This window comes from Anomaloglossus baeobatrachus, chromosome 5 (assembly GCF_048569485.1).
Source record: "Anomaloglossus baeobatrachus isolate aAnoBae1 chromosome 5, aAnoBae1.hap1, whole genome shotgun sequence".
Classification (NCBI taxonomy): Eukaryota; Metazoa; Chordata; class Amphibia; order Anura; family Aromobatidae; genus Anomaloglossus; species Anomaloglossus baeobatrachus.
In genome coordinates, this window is record NC_134357.1 from 488505017 (window position 1) to 488521577 (window position 16561).

The following is a 16561-nucleotide window of genomic DNA, read 5'->3' on the forward strand; positions in this document are numbered from 1 at the left end:
TCACGGTTCAACGTTATCAGCTTCTGTGGAGCCCCAGAGGGTACAAGGGGCTCACCAAACATCTAGATAAATTCCTTGAGGGGTCTAGTTCCGAAATGGGGTAATTTGTGGGGGAGCTCCACTGTTTAGGCACCATAGGGGGTCTCCAAACGTGACATGGCGTCCGCTAATGATTCCAACCAATTTTGCTGTCAAATGGCGCTCCTTCTCTTCTGAGACCCGCCATGCGCCCAAACAATTACTTTCCACCACATATGAGGTATCGTCGTACTCAGGAGAAATTGCACAATACGTTTTATGGTGCATTTTTTCCTGATACCCTTGTGAAAAAAAAGCTACCTGGTTCAAGTAACAGTTTTGTAATGAGAAAAAAAAAATTGTATTCATGGCTCAACATTATCAACTTCTGTGGTGCCCCTTGGGGCTCGCTAAACATCTAGATAAACTCCTTGAGGGGTCTAGTTTCCAAAATGGGGTCACATGTGGGGGAGCTCCACTGTTTAGGCACCATAGGGGTATCCAAAACGTGACATGGCGTCCGCTAATGATTCCAACCAATTTTGCTGTCAAATTGCGCTCCTTCTCTTCTGAGCCCCGCCATGCGCCCAAACAATTACTTTCCACCACATATGAGGTATCTGCGTACTCAGGAAAAAATGCACTATAAATTTTATGGTGAATTTTTTGCTGATACCCATGTGAAAAAAAAAGCTACCTAGTTGAAGCAACAGTTTTGTGGTAAAAAAAATTTTTTTTCTTTTCACGGCTCAACGTTATAAACTTCTGTGAAGCCCCCAGGTGTTCAAAGTGCTCACCAAACATCTAGAAAAATATTTGAGGGCTCTAGTTTCCAAAATGGGGTCACTTGTGGGGGAGCTCCATTGTTTAGGCACCTCAGGGGGTCTTCAAACCCGACATGGCGTCCGCTAATGAGTGCAGCTAATTTTGCACTCAAAAATTCAAATGGCGCTCCTTGCCTTCCGAGCACTGCCGTGTGTCCAAACATTTGATTTCCACCACATATGAGGTATCTGCGTACTCAGGAGAAAATGCACAATACGTTTTATGGTGCATTTTTTCCTGATAGCCGTGTGGAAAAAAAAGCTACCTAGTTGAAGCAACCGTTTTGTGGTAAAAAAAAAAAAATTTCTTATCACGGCTCAACGTTATAAACTTCTGTGAAGCCCCCAGGTGTTCAAAGTGCTCACCAAACATCTAGAAAAAATATTTGAGGGCTCTAGTTTCCAAAATGGGGTCACTTGTGGGGGAGCTCCATTGTTTAGGCACCTCAGGGGGTCTTCAAACCCGACATGGCGTCCGCTAATGAGTGCAGCTAATTTTGCACTCAAAAATTCAAATGGCGCTCCTTGCCTTCCGAGCACTGCCGTGTGTCCAAACATTTGATTTCCACCACATATGAGGTATCTGCGTACTCAGGAGAAAATGCACAATACGTTTTATGGTGCATTTTTTCCTGATAGCCTTGTGGAAAAAAAAGCTACCTAGTTGAAGCAACCGTTTTGTAGTAAAAAAAAAATTTTTTCTTTTCACGGCTCAACGTTATAAACTTCTGTGAAGCCCCCAGGTGTTCAAAGTGCTCACCAAACATCTAGAAAAAATATTTGAGGACTCTAGTTTCCAAAATGGGGTCACTTGTGGGGGAGCTCCATTGTTTAGGCACCTCAGGGGGTCTTCAAACCCGACATGGCGTCCGCTAATGAGTGCAGCTAATTTTGCGTTCAAAAATTCAAATGGCGCTCCTTGCCTTCCGAGTCCTGCTGTGTGCCCAAACAATTGATTTTTACCACATATGGGGTATCAGCGTACTCAGGAGAAAATGCACAATAAATTGTAGGGTGCACTTTCTCTTTTCTCCCTTGTGAAAATGAAAATTTTATGGCTAAAGTAACATTTTTGTGTTAAAAAGTAAAATTTTCATTTTTTCCTTCCACATTGCTTTGGTTCCTGTGAAGCACCTAAAGGGTTAATAAACTTTTTGGATGTGGTTTTGAGCAGAGTGAGGGGTGCAGTTTTTAGAATGGGGTCACTTTTGGGTATTTTCTGTCACCTCGGCCTCTCAAAGTCACCTCAAATGTGATGTGGTCCCTAAAAAAAATTATTTTCTAAATTTTGTTGGAAAAATGAGAAATCGCTGATGACCTTTGACCCCTTCTAACTTCCTAACGAAAAAAAATTTTGTTTTGAAAATTGCGCTGATGTAAAGTACACAAGTGGGAAATGTTATTTAGTAACTATTTTGTGTGACCTATCTCTCAGATTTATGGGCATAAATTTTCAAAGTTTGAAAATTGCGAAATTTTCAAAATTTTTGCAAAATTTCCTAAATTTTCACAAATAAACGCAAAAATTATCGGTTTAAATTTACCACTGACATGAAGTACAATATGTCACGAAAAAACAATCTCGGAATCGCCAGGATCCGTTGAAGCGTTCCAGAGTTATAACCTGTCAAAGTGACACTGGTCAGAATTGCAAAAAATGGCCAGGTCATTAGGGTGTTTTAGTGGCCGGGGGTGAAGGGGTTAAATAACACACTATGAAGAACAAGACATGGATCGCACATCCCAAAAAATACAATGATCTAAAGCCGCTAGGCAAAAAATTAAATAGAACATGAGGTTCTTTGTTACCATTCTGATCATATTGTATTAAGCCCACTGCCACGTCACGGCGAACCTCTTCACTGGGTCCCTATTTTCTTTGCCTTTTTCCAGTACACTATATGGTAAAACTCATCATTCCGCAAAAAACATGCCCTCACATGGCTATATTGACAGAAAAATAAAAACGTTATCGCTCTCGGAAGAAGAATGTCAACACTCAAGTGTGGGAGGGCACCAGATGCAAATAGCATATGAGAATCAAGGAGGGATAAAAAAAAAAACACTAGCACATTTAACCCCTTAAGGACGGAGCCAGTTTTGTCCTTAATGCCCAGGCCATTTTTTGCAATTCTGACCAGTGTCACTTTATGAGGTTATAACTCTGGAACGCTTCAACGGATCCCGGTGATTCTGACATTGTTTTTTCGTGACATATTGTACTTCATGATAGTTATAAATTTAGAACGATATTTTTTGCTTTTATTTGTGAAAAAATCGGAAATTTGATGAAAATTTTGCAATTTTCAAACTTTTAATTTTTATGCCCTTAACCCAGAGAGTTATGTCACACAAAACAGTTAATAAATAACATTTCCCACATGTCTACTTTACATTAGCGCAATTTCTGAAACAAAATGTTTTGGGGTTAGGAAGTTAGAAGGGGTCAAAGTTCATCTGCAATTTCCCATTTTTTCAACAAAATTCACAAAACCATTTTTTTAGGGACCACATCACATTTGAAGTGACTTTGAGAGGCCCAGGTGACAGAAAATACCCAAAAGTGACACCATTCTCAAAACAGCACCCCTCAAAGTACTCAAAACCACATCCAAGAAGTTTATTAACCCTTCAGGTGCTTCACAGGAACTAAAGCAAAGTGGAATGAAAAAAAGCAAAAAATAAAATTTTACCTAAAATGTTGCTCTACCCCAAATTTATTCACTTTTAGAAGAAATAACACAACAAAATGAACCCTAAAACTTGTTACCCACTTTCTTATGAACGTGCCAACACCCCACATGTGGTCAGAAACCTTTGGTTGGACAAATGGGAGGGCTCGGAACAGGAGCAGCAATATTTGAATTTTGGAAAGCAAATTTGGCTGAAATAGATTGCGGGCACCATGTTGCATTTACAGGTCCGCTAAGGTACCTAAACAGAAGAAACCCCTCACAAGTGACGCCATTTTGGAAAGTGGACCCCTCAAGGCTTCTATCTAGGGGTATAGTGAGCATTTTGGATCCACAGGTACTTCACAGATTTTGATAATGTTACATTGTCACATTGAAAATTTTCATTTTTTTCTAAAAAATGTTGCTTTAGCATCAATTTTTTCACTTTTTCAAGAGGTAATTCCAAAAACTTCACCCCAATGTTTGTTACCCACTTTTTTATGAGCGCGGTGATACCTCACTTGTGGTCTGAAACCTTTGTTTGGAGAATTGGGAGGGCTTGGAACGGAAGGAGCAATATTTGAATTTTGGAAAGGAAATTTGGCTGAAAAAGATTGCGGGCACCATGTCGCATTTGGAGGACCCCTAAGGTATGTAAACAGCAAAAAACCACCACAAGTGACCCCATATTGGAAACTAGGCCCCTCAAGGAATTTATCTAGATGTTTGGTGAGTACCCTGAACCTCCAGGTGCTTTACAGAAGTTTATAATGTTGAGCCATGAAAATAAAAAATAAAATTTTACCACAAAATTGTTACTTCAACCAGGTAGCTTTTTTTTCACAAGGGTAACAGGAAAAAAATTACCATGAAATTTATTGCGCAATTTCTCCTGAGTTTGGTGATATCTTGTACGTGGTGGAAATCAACTGTTTGGGCACACTGCAGGGCTCGGAAGAGAAGGAGTGCAACTTGACTGCAAAATTGGCTGGAATCAATAGCGGACGCCATGTTGCATTAGGAGAGCCCCTGAGGTGCCTAAGCAGTGGAGGTCCCCCACAAGTGACCCCATTCTGGAAAATAGACCCCACAAGGAATTTATCTAGATGTTTGGCGAGTACCCTAAACCCCCAGGTGCTTCACAAAAGTTTATAATGTTGAGCTGTGAAAATAAAAAAAATATATTTTTACCACAAAATTGTTACTTCAACCAGATAGTTTTCCGTGTACTCTTGTTAAAAAAAAGCTATCAGCATAAAATTTTTTGTGCAATTTCTCCTGAGTATGCTGATACCTTATGTGTGGTGGAAATCAACTGTTTGGGTGCACAGCAGGGCTCGGAAGGGAAAAAGTGCCATTTGACTGAACAATTGGCTGGAATAATTAGCGGACGCTATGTCACATTTGGAAAGCCCCTAAGGTGCCTAAACAGTGGAGGTCCCACACAAGTGACCCCATTCTGGAAACAAGACACCTCAAGGCTTTTATCGAGGTGTATATTGAGCATTTTGAATCCACGAATACTTCACAGAATTTGATAAGCTTAGGTTGCCATATTGAAATTTTCATGTTTTTCACAAAAATGTTGATTTAGCGACACATTTCTCACTTTTTCAAGAGGCAACAACAAAACGTGTACTCCACAGGTTATCTAATTTCTTGTGAGCGCCGGGATACCCCACATGTGGCCAAAAACCTTTGTTTGGATAAATGGGAGGGCTTGGAATGGAAAGAGCACCATTTGAATTCTGGAAAAGTTGAAGTAAATTGCGCGCACCATGTCACATTAGCAGGGTCCCTTGGGTACCTATACATCAGAAACCCCCCACAAGTGACCTCATTTTGGAAACTAGACCCCTCAAGGATTTTATTCAGGAGTATAGTAAGCATTTTGAATCCACAGGTACTTCACAAAAATGTTGCTAGTACACAGTGTCAGCCTTCCTGCAGAGATGTGAGTGTTGTCCACGGGAGAACGCAGCTGCCCATGCCCACGATTTGGGTTCAGGCTGCTGTGGACTTTGGCTCTATTCTACCTGCAGAAAACACTCATCTCCGCAGCATAAATTGACATGCTGAGGCTCGGGAAGCTGCGCCACAGGTCCGTTTATGCTGCAGAGAAAAGAAACACAGTGGGCACGGGATTTCTAAAAATCCTTCCACTGTGCTTCTACTGCACAACGCAGCGTTATGGACGCAGGGAAAACACTCTGCGCCCAAAACGCTGCAAACCCTGATTGTGGGCACACAGCGTAAAATGCTACAATGGATGAATGGATAGATGTCAAACATATATATAATGTCCACCCCCCTCTGCAGATTCTAAGCTGGCGCCCTTTAGTGCCTTTCATGTGACACTAAAGGGTGCCTAGCCTTGTATTTAGCCCAGAAGAAAAAAAAATAATTAAAATAAATGACGTGGGGTCCCCCCTATTTTTGATAGCCAGCTAGGGTAAAACAGACAGCTGTAGCCTGCAAACCACAGCTGACAGCTTCATCTTGTCTGGTGATCAATTTGGAGGGCTCCCCAAGCTGTTGTTTTTTTTTTAATTATTTATAAATAAATAATTAAAAAAAACAAAACAAACGTGGGGTCGCCCCAAATTAGATCACCAGCCAAGGTGAAGCTGACAGCTGGGGTCTGGTATTCTCAGGATGGGAAGAGCCATGGTTATTGGACTCTTCCCAGCCTAAAAATAGCAGGCCGCAGCCGCCCCAGAAATGGCGCATCCATTAGATGCGCCAATTCTGGCGCTTCGCCCCAGCTCATCCCGCGCCCTGGTGCGTTGGCAAACGGGGTAATAAATGGGGTTGATACCAGATGTGTAATGTCACCTGGCATCAAGCCCAGCAATTAGTTATGTCACGGCGTCTATCAGATACCAGACATAACTAATTGACAGTAATAAAAAAAAAAATTGACAACAAAAAAAAATTTATTTGAAAAAACACTCCCCAAAACATTCCCTGATTAGCCAATTTATTGAAAAGAAAAAAAAATCCGCTGTAATCCATTTGGACGTCCCACGTCGACTCTGGACCTTCTAGAATATGGGGGACACATTCAGGGAACGTATCCCCCATTTTCTAGGTGTGAGGACCCTCCATTTGAGGAGAGTGGGTGCAAAGAATCTGCACCCACCCTCCCCGGGTCACAACTGCAAAGTGCCGAGCAGCAGCAGCAGCCAGCGTCCTGAACACAGGAAGCTGACAGCCGCGCTCTGCACATGTGACCGGCGTCTGCTGTGAAGGAGGAGGTGGCCGCGGGGGATCAGCGCTCCGACAGGTATGTAGGACACCGGGGAACACCGGGGTGGGGATAGGGGATGACTTGGCAGGGCCTGGGGAGCAGGTTTCTGTCGCATGTGTTATGGCACATACGACAGAAACCATAGGAACAGTGTGAATGTGGCCGGCGCGCTGCTGTGATCGGCGGTGCGCGCGGCCATCTTGGATTTTCGGGAGGGGGTTGGGGGTCGGGGGGGGCACTTTGGGGATACCGAGGGACCGGAGGGAACCGAGAAAGAGATTTATCTCCCATCTGGCATGTTTGATCATGCCAGATGGGAGATAAATCATTTTTTACCGGCGCGGTCATTTACTATAACTTGATGATCGGTATACGGTGTATACCGGTCATCACGTGACTGAGGACCGGAAAAACCGTCCCGAATCATGATCTCCAGGGTCTCAGCTACCCCGGTAGCTGAAACCCCGGAGATTTTCTGACGCTGGGGGGCGCTATACACTTTTTTCTGCCCGCCGTTTTAAAACGGCAGAAAGGAATAAGTACCCTTTTTTGGTGCCGTTTTAAAACGTAACGCGGTCGTAATGGGGTTAAAAAAGGCTTGAACAATAGAAAAGAAGAAGAAAATGTGAAAAAAGTGGGATCACCAATATAACAAATAATATCGTTTATTTGACACAAAAAAACAAAACATGGACATACATTAAAAACAATTAAAAAAGCACAAGCTTATATAGATGCACATATTTGGTGTCAATGGTGTATGGCACCAAACACACCCCACACCCTCAACAGGCCAAACAACCCAATATACAATATAAAGAAGGACGTAACATGGCAAAAAGGTTCAAACAGTAGAAATAGAACAAGGCAGGTGAATAAGACACAATGCAAAAAATGCCCAGACATAGAAACTAGCTAGCAATACATTGCAATGAAATGCATGAATAGGCTGAGACACAACAATCACCTGTCACAAGAACAATATGTTGAACCAAAAGATGCAAGGACGGACGCCGGTAAGAATGAGGGCTGGAGGCAAGGAAAGTGCATGAGAGGGGGTGGGGTGGTGACCCCACGCGTATCGCTACAGCAAGGTGTAGCTTCCTCAGGGGAAAGTGAGGAATGCCATTTGCGTGTCTTAAATACAAACAATAATTGATTGATAGATTGCTTACCAGCATGTAGATAGAAGGCAGAAAGGAATTACCATACAGACCAAAGGACGCCGATGGACGCCGCCATACTCGCCACGTGATCTAGTCAGGTGGACTCATGACGTAAGGGTACCATCCACTGCGCATGCGCTGGATCCATGACACTCGTAATCAAGGAGCCTCGCACGCTACAGGCAGAGGGAGCGCACGTAATTCAATCACATCAATCACGTGACTACATGCTGTGTATATGTCATTCATCAGACGCGCATGCGCTGGCACAGTCATATTACATGTAGTACAGATACCTATAGAGCATCAGATGCATATAAGCATCAAAACGTGCAAAATCGCTAATCGGCGACATGGGGGTCCATTCTTAAAAATCGTTACTGCAGCAGTAACGAAGTTGTTCCTCGTTCCTGCGGCAGCACACATCGCTGCGTGTGACGCCGCAGGAACGAGGAAGCTCTCCTTACCTGCCTCCCGGCCGCTATGCGGAAGGAAGGAGGTGGGCGGGATGTTACGTCCCGCTCAGCTCCGCCCCTCCGCTGCTATTGGGCGGCGGTTCAGTGACGCTTCAGTGACGTCGCTGTGACGCCGCACGGACCGCCCCCTTAGAAAGGAGGCGGTTCGCCCATCACAGCGACGTCGCCGGACAGGTAAGTATGTGTGACGGCTGTTGTGCGACACGGGCAGCGATTTGCCCGTGTCGCGCAACAGATGGGGGCGGGTACCCACACTAGCGATATCGGGACCGATATCGCAGTGTGTAAAGTAGCCTTCACACGCAACGGCATCGCTAATGCGGCCGGATGTGCGTCACAAATTCCGTGACCCCAATGACTCCGCATTAGCGATGTCGCAGCGTGTAAAGCCCGCTTAAGACTGTGGGCAGGTGCTGCACTACTGCATGTGCCTGAATGCTTCACCCATTTGTAGTATTCTTGCAAACTCATCCGCTCATTCTTGGCCTCACTTGGGTGTTAGGCTATGTGCGCACGTGTGCGCTCTGCACCGCACCGAAAATGTGCGCTTCAGAGCGCAGCTGAAAAGCTGCGTTCAGAAGCGCATGGTGCCGGCAGATTCATGCGCTCTGCATGCTGCCTCTCCCTATAGACAGCATGCAGAACGCACGGAAGAAGTGACATGTCACTTCTTAGAACGCAGCGATTCGGCAAGCAGCCGAATCGCTGCGTTCTAACATGCCACGTGCGCATGGCCCCTGCACAATCTCCATAGACTGTGCAGGGGACGCAGGACGCATGCAGTTACGCTGCGGTGCAGAACGCAGCGTAACTGCATGTAATACGCACACGTGCGCACATACCCTTACTGTCTGACACACACGAGTGCTATACCATGGGATTCCAGCCTAAAGCTCTGGTTGTTTCATTGTACTTTATAGATCTTGCTTCAACAAGATAAGCTAAACGACAGCAGTCAGGCACCTGAATTGAATTTGGGGAAGATTCAGCAGCTTTTCAGTGCTCACGAGGTAAGAAATGTGTAATTGCTGATTTTCAGGCTGGGTTCACACATAGTGGATGCTGTATGTTTTACTGAGATGGTCCAATATTGGGTTTAGGCTGGAGTCACACTGGCGTGGGCATCCGATGCGAGTTCATTGGACACGATATGCTAATGACACTCGTCTCAGGCTCTGCTGCGAACATGAGCTGAATGTCATGCAGCGGCAATCCAATCTTGCGATCAGATCACAGGTACGGAGAAGAGGGAGAGATTAATCTCTCCATCTTCTCCACTGTCTGTTTCTGCATATATCGCACAGCACTCGATGACATCCTCATGCAGTGCAATGTTGAACACACATCTATAGACTTGTATGAGTGCAAGTTAGATGAGGCTCGCAAACAATCACAGCATGCTGCGATTTCTTTTTTTTTTTATTCTCAGTCCCATTAGGGCTGGGGAAAACATCGCAGGTCTGAGCTTTATCATTTACTAACATTGGGCTGAGAGCAATGTGACATTTTCTCACATTTCACTCTTGCAAGTTATAGTGTGATTCTGCTCTTAATTTGATACTACAATACATTTATTTCTTTATCGTTCCTATGGGAGACCCAGACCATGGGTGTATAGCTACTGCCCCCGGAGGACACACAAAGTTACTACACTCAAAACGTGTAGCTCCTCCCTCGTAGCATATACACCCCCTGCTAGCCAGTCCTAGCCAGTTTCATTCTTTGTGTCAGGAGGATCACACACACACATGCATCCTTTTTTGATTTTTCATTTTTTCTAAAGATTTGGAAGAAAAGCGGGTCCACTGGACTCCCGGCATGTCCCTTCTCACCCCCCTGGCGGCGGTGCTGTTAAGGTTGACTTCAGGGCAGGAGCCCTTCATGCCGCGCTCCTTCACCATCCCTTAGGGGCTCTGGCTTGAAGTTAGAGCCAACACGGTTCTCACTGCCTTGCAGGAGACCGGCCTCCATCCACAGCCCTTTTGCAGGACCCTGCTGGACGGAGCACTGAACCCCCACCCCACCCAGGGACTGGGCCCTGCGTCTCAAAGCTAAGTATAGAGACGTTATTCAGAGGGTCCTTCTGCAATGTGGGGCACTTTTATTGGGGGGGGCAGTGATTTACTTTGATAATGCTGCTTTTTACTGTGTTTCCGGCCGGTTCCACGGTTTTTACTGAGAACCGCGCCGATGATGCCTGATTGTCGGCCGCATGCATAACTCTAGGCCCCGGCTTCAGCCGCGGCCTAGTTTCGTTTCGTTCCCCTGCATGTCAGTCATGCAGGGGGACACTGCAGCGCCGCCCGCCGGCCGCTCTGCACAGGGGAGGACACTCCTTTTTGAGGAGATGATTCCCTCCCCTGTACATCTCCTTAGCCCTCCGATTCCCGCTCCTGGGTTAACCCCCGCCCCCCCCCCTCACTCTGGCGCCATTTTCTCAGCGTTCTTAGTACACTGGTCGGCGCTGGCTGCTCTGCAGTGCAGAGGGAGTGAATATCTGGCTGGGGGTCCAGGCTTGGAATCCGGAGGGCACTCATAATAGCGGCCTGATAAGTCACAACCTCTGGTTGTGCACTTTTATACACTCTCAGGGCATTCTGAAGGAGTTAATTCTTTATTATAGAACCTCCTCCTCAGCAGCATGTCTCACACTAGGAGCAAAGCTCCAAGGCTGTACACTACATGTTCTGCATGTAAGCTCATATTGCCTGAACCGGCACAGACCCACACTGTAATGGTTCTTATGTGGTGGTGCCTCAGCCTGGAGTCTCCCCAGGCTGAACCCCTGTCTTGGGTATTCTAGACATTCTAGACAGAGCCCCCACCTCTGCAGCATGTCTCACAGAGCGAGGCTGCAGGCTGTTTTTATTATCCACTGCAGGTAGTCTCGTACGGCTGTACCGAGCTCATAACCACTGTGGCCCCTCAGCTTGGAGGCTCATTAATGGTCCCTCCAGCTGCTCCGGTTTCGGTGGCTGACCCCTGGGGGAATCCTATTTCCAGGGGTCGGCTGTCCCGGCATCTGCTGAGCATGCAGCCCCCTTCTCAGGGCGTTTTCTGCTTCAGCTCGCGCAGCAAAGCTCACAAGGGACTCTCCTTCTGGGCTCAGACCCCGTCCTCCTGACAGGGAGACGCAGGGTCCCCTGTCCTCCCCGTCCCGCAGCTCCGATTACGAGCTGACTCACTGGACGAGGAGGATGTCTCTACCAGGGGCTCGGACGCTACTTTATGTACATTGATCCGTCCGTAGGTGACGCAGATGCGAATGATTGGATTGCGTCCATTATACTTGTACTGGACCTCCATCCGCCTGTATCAGGGGAGTATTTCCCGCTGGCAGAAAGGCATCAGTATACCTTTAACAGGACGAGGAGTGTGTTCCTTAACCACTCCAGTTTTCAGCCCGCTGCGTCCAAGCCCACAGCCTGTCCTGCAGACCCCACAGCGGGGTTCTGCTGCCTGTCTCCCCCTCCCATCAGAGGGGTCAAGGAGTGTACTCATTCGCCAAGGGTGGCCACTCCGGTGTCTAGACTTTCAGCCCGGATAGTTGTATCAGTGGCTGACGGCACCTCTATAAGGATCCCACGGTACATTAATTTTGTACTGGACCTCAATCCGCCAGAGTTACCTTATCTAGGTGAACACAACGTGTGTTCCTTAACCACTCCAGTTTTCAGGCCCCTGTGACCAGCCCAGGTTCCGCTCTGACAGTCGCTTCCCATGAAGCGTGATTCTGAGGACTGTGTTTCCCCTGTCCACCAATGGTGGTCAAGAAGTGGGCTCATTCACCTCAAGTGGCTCAGCCCGGACCGTTATGTCAGTGGCTGATGGCTCCTCACTTAAGGTTTTGCGGTCCGCCCGGTTGTCCTTTTGGCCAAGTCGGTATGGGGGCGGCAGGAGCTTCGTTCTCCTCAGCTTTACAGCAGTGCGTTTTTTTTGTACCTTCTCTGCTTCTCTGGAGGAGATGCATTCCCTCTCAGGGACTCTATGCCCAAAGCGGTTGCCTGAACTTCCAGACTTCAGTCTTTTCATCCTATGCCAGGTCTGCCATGCTGGACACCGCACGGCGGTGGTCTTGGCTACTTTCCTTGCTATCCGCAGGCTCCTGTGGCTTCGGAGGGACCAGTTTCCTCGGAACCAACTGGATGAAATTAAGGAAGCTCTTGGCGGGGAGTGTTCTTCCTTGCCACAAACCTAAACCAGGGAACCTGTCCAGGGCAGGAATCAGTTGAGGTTTCGGTGGTTTCCGTTCCTCCATCTGATCGTCCTCTAGCTCGGCCTAGGTTCATAGAACCAAATGGCTCGAAGCTGCGTCTTCAGAAGACCGCAGGAGATGCTGCCACTGAGTCAGCTTCCTCCGAGCTATCTAGCCACGCCAACAACCTCCTTGGTCGGTGGCAGGCTCTCTCCACTTGGCGACGTAGGGTTCTAACACGTCTCCGTTCAGTGGGGGCGGGATTATATCCCCCATGGCTACAGGATGGAATTCTGTCCACCCGCCAAACAGATTTTTTCTGTCAACTCCTCCCGGCTCCAAGGCCGCCGCCTTCTCACAGGCCGTGGCATTTCTTGCAGGCCAATGGAGTAATTGTACCGGTTCCCGACTGGGAACGGTTCTGAGATTTTTGCTTAAATCTATTCCTAGTCCCCGAAGAGGGCGGTGCCTTCCGACCTGGATCTTTAGCTTTTCAAGCATAGTCAGGTGTGGCGTTTTCACATGGAGTCTCGGTTTTGTTCCGTGTGTTTTTCACCGGATCAATCAAGAACCCAAGGAGATTCCCTAGCAGCCATCGGCATCAGAGATGCCTATCTGCAGGAGTCAATCGCAGTTTCACACCAGCGTTGACTACGTTTTGACAATCGGAGTGGTCCAATTCGTGGCTCTTCCCTTGGGGTTAGCCACGGCCCCTCGAGTATTCTCATTGGGGCAGCTGTGATTAGGGTCCTGCACCCCTAGGGATTGGCAGTGATCTTTTGCCCTGGACGGCCTTCTTGTCGGGGCTTCATCCAGTGCTGACTCTTAGTAGAGTGCTTCGCTCACTCTCGCCACTCTAACCTATTGGCTTGTCTTTGTGTCCAAGTCCACTCTGACTTCGAACCAGAGGTTCTCAGGGACGCAATTCGAGACTCTGTCGGCACTTGTGAAGCTGCTCTTAGTCGATCAGTAGTCCCTCCGCTGGCGGTCGACGTCGTTCTATCAGACACCTTATACAGGTGCTGGTCAGACGGTGGCGTCAATGGAAGCCTATCCGCCTTGGGAGCAGTATATCCCCACCGTGGAGCGCAGGGCGCTTGGACTCTGTCCGAATCAGCCCTCTGGATCAATGTGCTGGAAATCAGAGCTGTATTTCTAGCTCTCTAAGCCTTCACCATCTGTTGGCGGCTAGGCACATTCGAGTCCAGTCGGACAACGTGACAGCGTTTTCCTACATCAGCTTCCGGGGCGGTACACTCAGCCGCCTGGCAATCTTGGCGGCTCAACATTCTTCAGTGGACAAGGGACTCCTTGTCCACCGAATCCGCAGCCCACATCCTAGATGTGAAAACTGCGAGGCAGACTATTTCAGCTGTCCAACCGTGGTCCACAATCCTCAGGTTTTGCGGTAGACACACTGGTTCATGTTTGATCCCAGCTTCGTCTCTTTACGTATTTCACCGTCTACCTCTTGTCCAGAGTCCTGCGCAAGATCAGTAAAGGGGGCCGTCGGGTCATTCTCATACTCCAGACTGACCCAGGCAGGCTTGGTACTCTGACCTGCTCCTTCTGTCCGTTGGGTTGCCATGGCATCTTCCGGACCGTTCAGACCTTTTCTCAAAAGGTCCGTTTTTTCCGTCAGAATTCTGGATTCTCAGATTGACGGCGTAGCTCTTGAGTCCTGGATCTTGGCGACTTCTGATATCCTTCCTGAAGTCATCTCCGCTATGACTCGAGCTCCAAAGTGTCCTTTGACCTTTTTGGCCTTGCCGACCCTCCTGTCCCTTCCACAGTCCGGTCTACAGCTAGGACTATCCCTCATTAAGGGACAGGTCTCGGCTCTGTCAGTATGTTCCAGCGGCGTATCGTCCGGCTGGCTCCGGTGCGCTCCTTTAAGGGCGCATCTCACATCATTCCGCCTTTCCGGCGGCCTATGGAGCCCTGGGACCTTAATCCGGTCCTCCCGGTTCCCGGAAACCCCCCTTTGCGCCTCTTGGGGAGGTTTCTTTGTTTCATCTTTCACAGAAAGTAGTCTTTCTAGTGGCTATAATTTCCCGCCAGAGAGTTCTGGCTGCACTCTCTCGGAGTCACCCCCTTTTTTGGTCTTTTGCATCAAGACAAGGTGGTCTTCATCCGACTCCGGACTTTTTTCCCTAAGGCGGTTACTGCTTCCACCTTATCCGGGGCAATTTTCCTGCCTTCCTTTTGTCCGGCTCCTGTTCATCGCTTGAGGAAGCGTTGCATATCCTGGATCTGGTGCGGGCGCTCCGGATCTATGTGTCTCGCACCGCCGTTATTAGGCGGTGCACCTCTCTCTGGTGCTGACTGCTAGTCAGCGTAGCGGTCTCTCGGCATCTAAGCCGACCCTGGTTCGTTGGCTTAGGTCGGCCATTTCCGAGACCTACAAGTGTACTCAAGTGCCTTCCCCGCCGGGGATCAGAGCACATTTGATCAGACCTGTCGGCGCCTTTTTGGGCTTTCAGGCACCAGGTTACGGCTCAGTAGGTCTGTCAGACTGCAGCTCGAATTAGTCTGCATACTTTTTCGAAGCACTACCCAAGGCATGCTCATGCTTTGGCAGACGCGGGCTTGGGCAGACGCATTTGTCCGGCGTCTGTCGCCCATTTGTGAAGTTAGGTTTGCCTTCTTCTCAGTTGTCTGTTTATTCCCACCCATGGACTGCTTTTGAACGTCCCATGGTCTGGGTCTCCCATAGGAACGATAAAGAAAAAGAGAATTTTGTTACTTACCCTAAATTCTTTTTCTTATAGTTCCGTCATGGGAGACCCAGCACCCTCCCTATTGCCTGTTTCTTGTTCCGTGTGTCTTCACCGGCTGTTATTGTTGTAGACAGAGGTTCCGGTTCTTCCAGATTTTACTCTGTCTCTTCTTGTGGGTGGATGTCCTCCTTCAGCTTTTGCACTAAACTGGCTAGGACTGGCTAGCAGGGGGTGTATATGCTAGGAGGGAGGAGCTACACGTTTTGAGTGTAGTAACTTTGTGTGTCCTCCGGGGGCAGTAGCTATACACCCATGGTCTGGGTCTCCCATGACGGAACTATAAGAAAAAGAATTTACGGTAAGTAACAAAATTCTCTTTTTCTCTGTGTATACAGTTAGGTCCAGAAATATTTGGACAGTGACACAATTTTCGCGATTTGGGCTCTGCATGCCACCACATTGGATTTGAAATGAAACCTCTACAACAGAATTCAAGTGCAGATTGTAACGTTTAATTGGAAGGTTTGAACAAAAATATCTGATAGAAATTGTAGGAATTGTACACATTTCTTTACAAACACTCCACATTTTAGGAGGTCAAAAGTAATTGGACAAATAAACCAAACCCAAACAAAATATTTTTATTTTCAATATTTTGTTGCGAATCCTTTGGAGGCAATCACTGCCTTAAGTCTGGAACCCATGGACATCACCAAACGCTGGGTTTCCTCCTTCTTAATGCTTTGCCAGGCCTTTACAGCCGCAGCCTTCAGGTCTTGCTTGTTTGTGGGTATTTCCGTCTTAAGTCTGGATTTGAGCAAGTGAAATGCATGCTCAATTGGGTTAAGATCTGGTGATTGACTTGGCCATTGCAGAATGTTCCACTTTTTTGCACTCATGAACTCCTGGGTAGCTTTGGCTGTATGCTTGGGGTCATTGTCCATCTGTACTATGAAGCGCCGTCCGATCAACTTTGCGGCATTTGGCTGAATCTGGGCTGAAAGTATATCCCGGTACACTTCAGAATTCATCCGGCTACTCTTGTCTGCTGTTATGTCATCAATAAACACAAGTGACCCAGTGCCATTGAAAGCCATGCATGCCCATGCCATCACGTTGCCTCCACCATGTTTTACAGAGGATGTGGTGTGCCTTGGATCATGTGCCGTTCCCTTTCTTCTCCAAACTTTTTTCTTCCCATCATTCTGGTACAGGTTGATCTTGGTCTCATCTGTCC

General features: G+C 47.5%; 1 protein-coding gene across 3 annotated transcripts in view; it reads left to right on the forward strand.

Annotated features, from left to right (window-relative positions):
• The window catches only part of FAAP100 (FA core complex associated protein 100), a 188367-nt gene that overhangs the window by 158571 nt on the left and 13235 nt on the right, over positions 1-16561 (forward strand). For 2 of the 3 annotated variants that reach the window (XM_075350697.1, XM_075350696.1), the window contains exon 9: positions 9330-9419. The exons of the other annotated variant lie outside the window; for it this stretch is intronic. In XM_075350697.1, coding sequence (XP_075206812.1) covers positions 9330-9419 — 90 coding nt within the window. The remainder of the gene's footprint in view (positions 1-9329; positions 9420-16561) is intronic. 3 annotated transcript variants of the gene reach the window in all.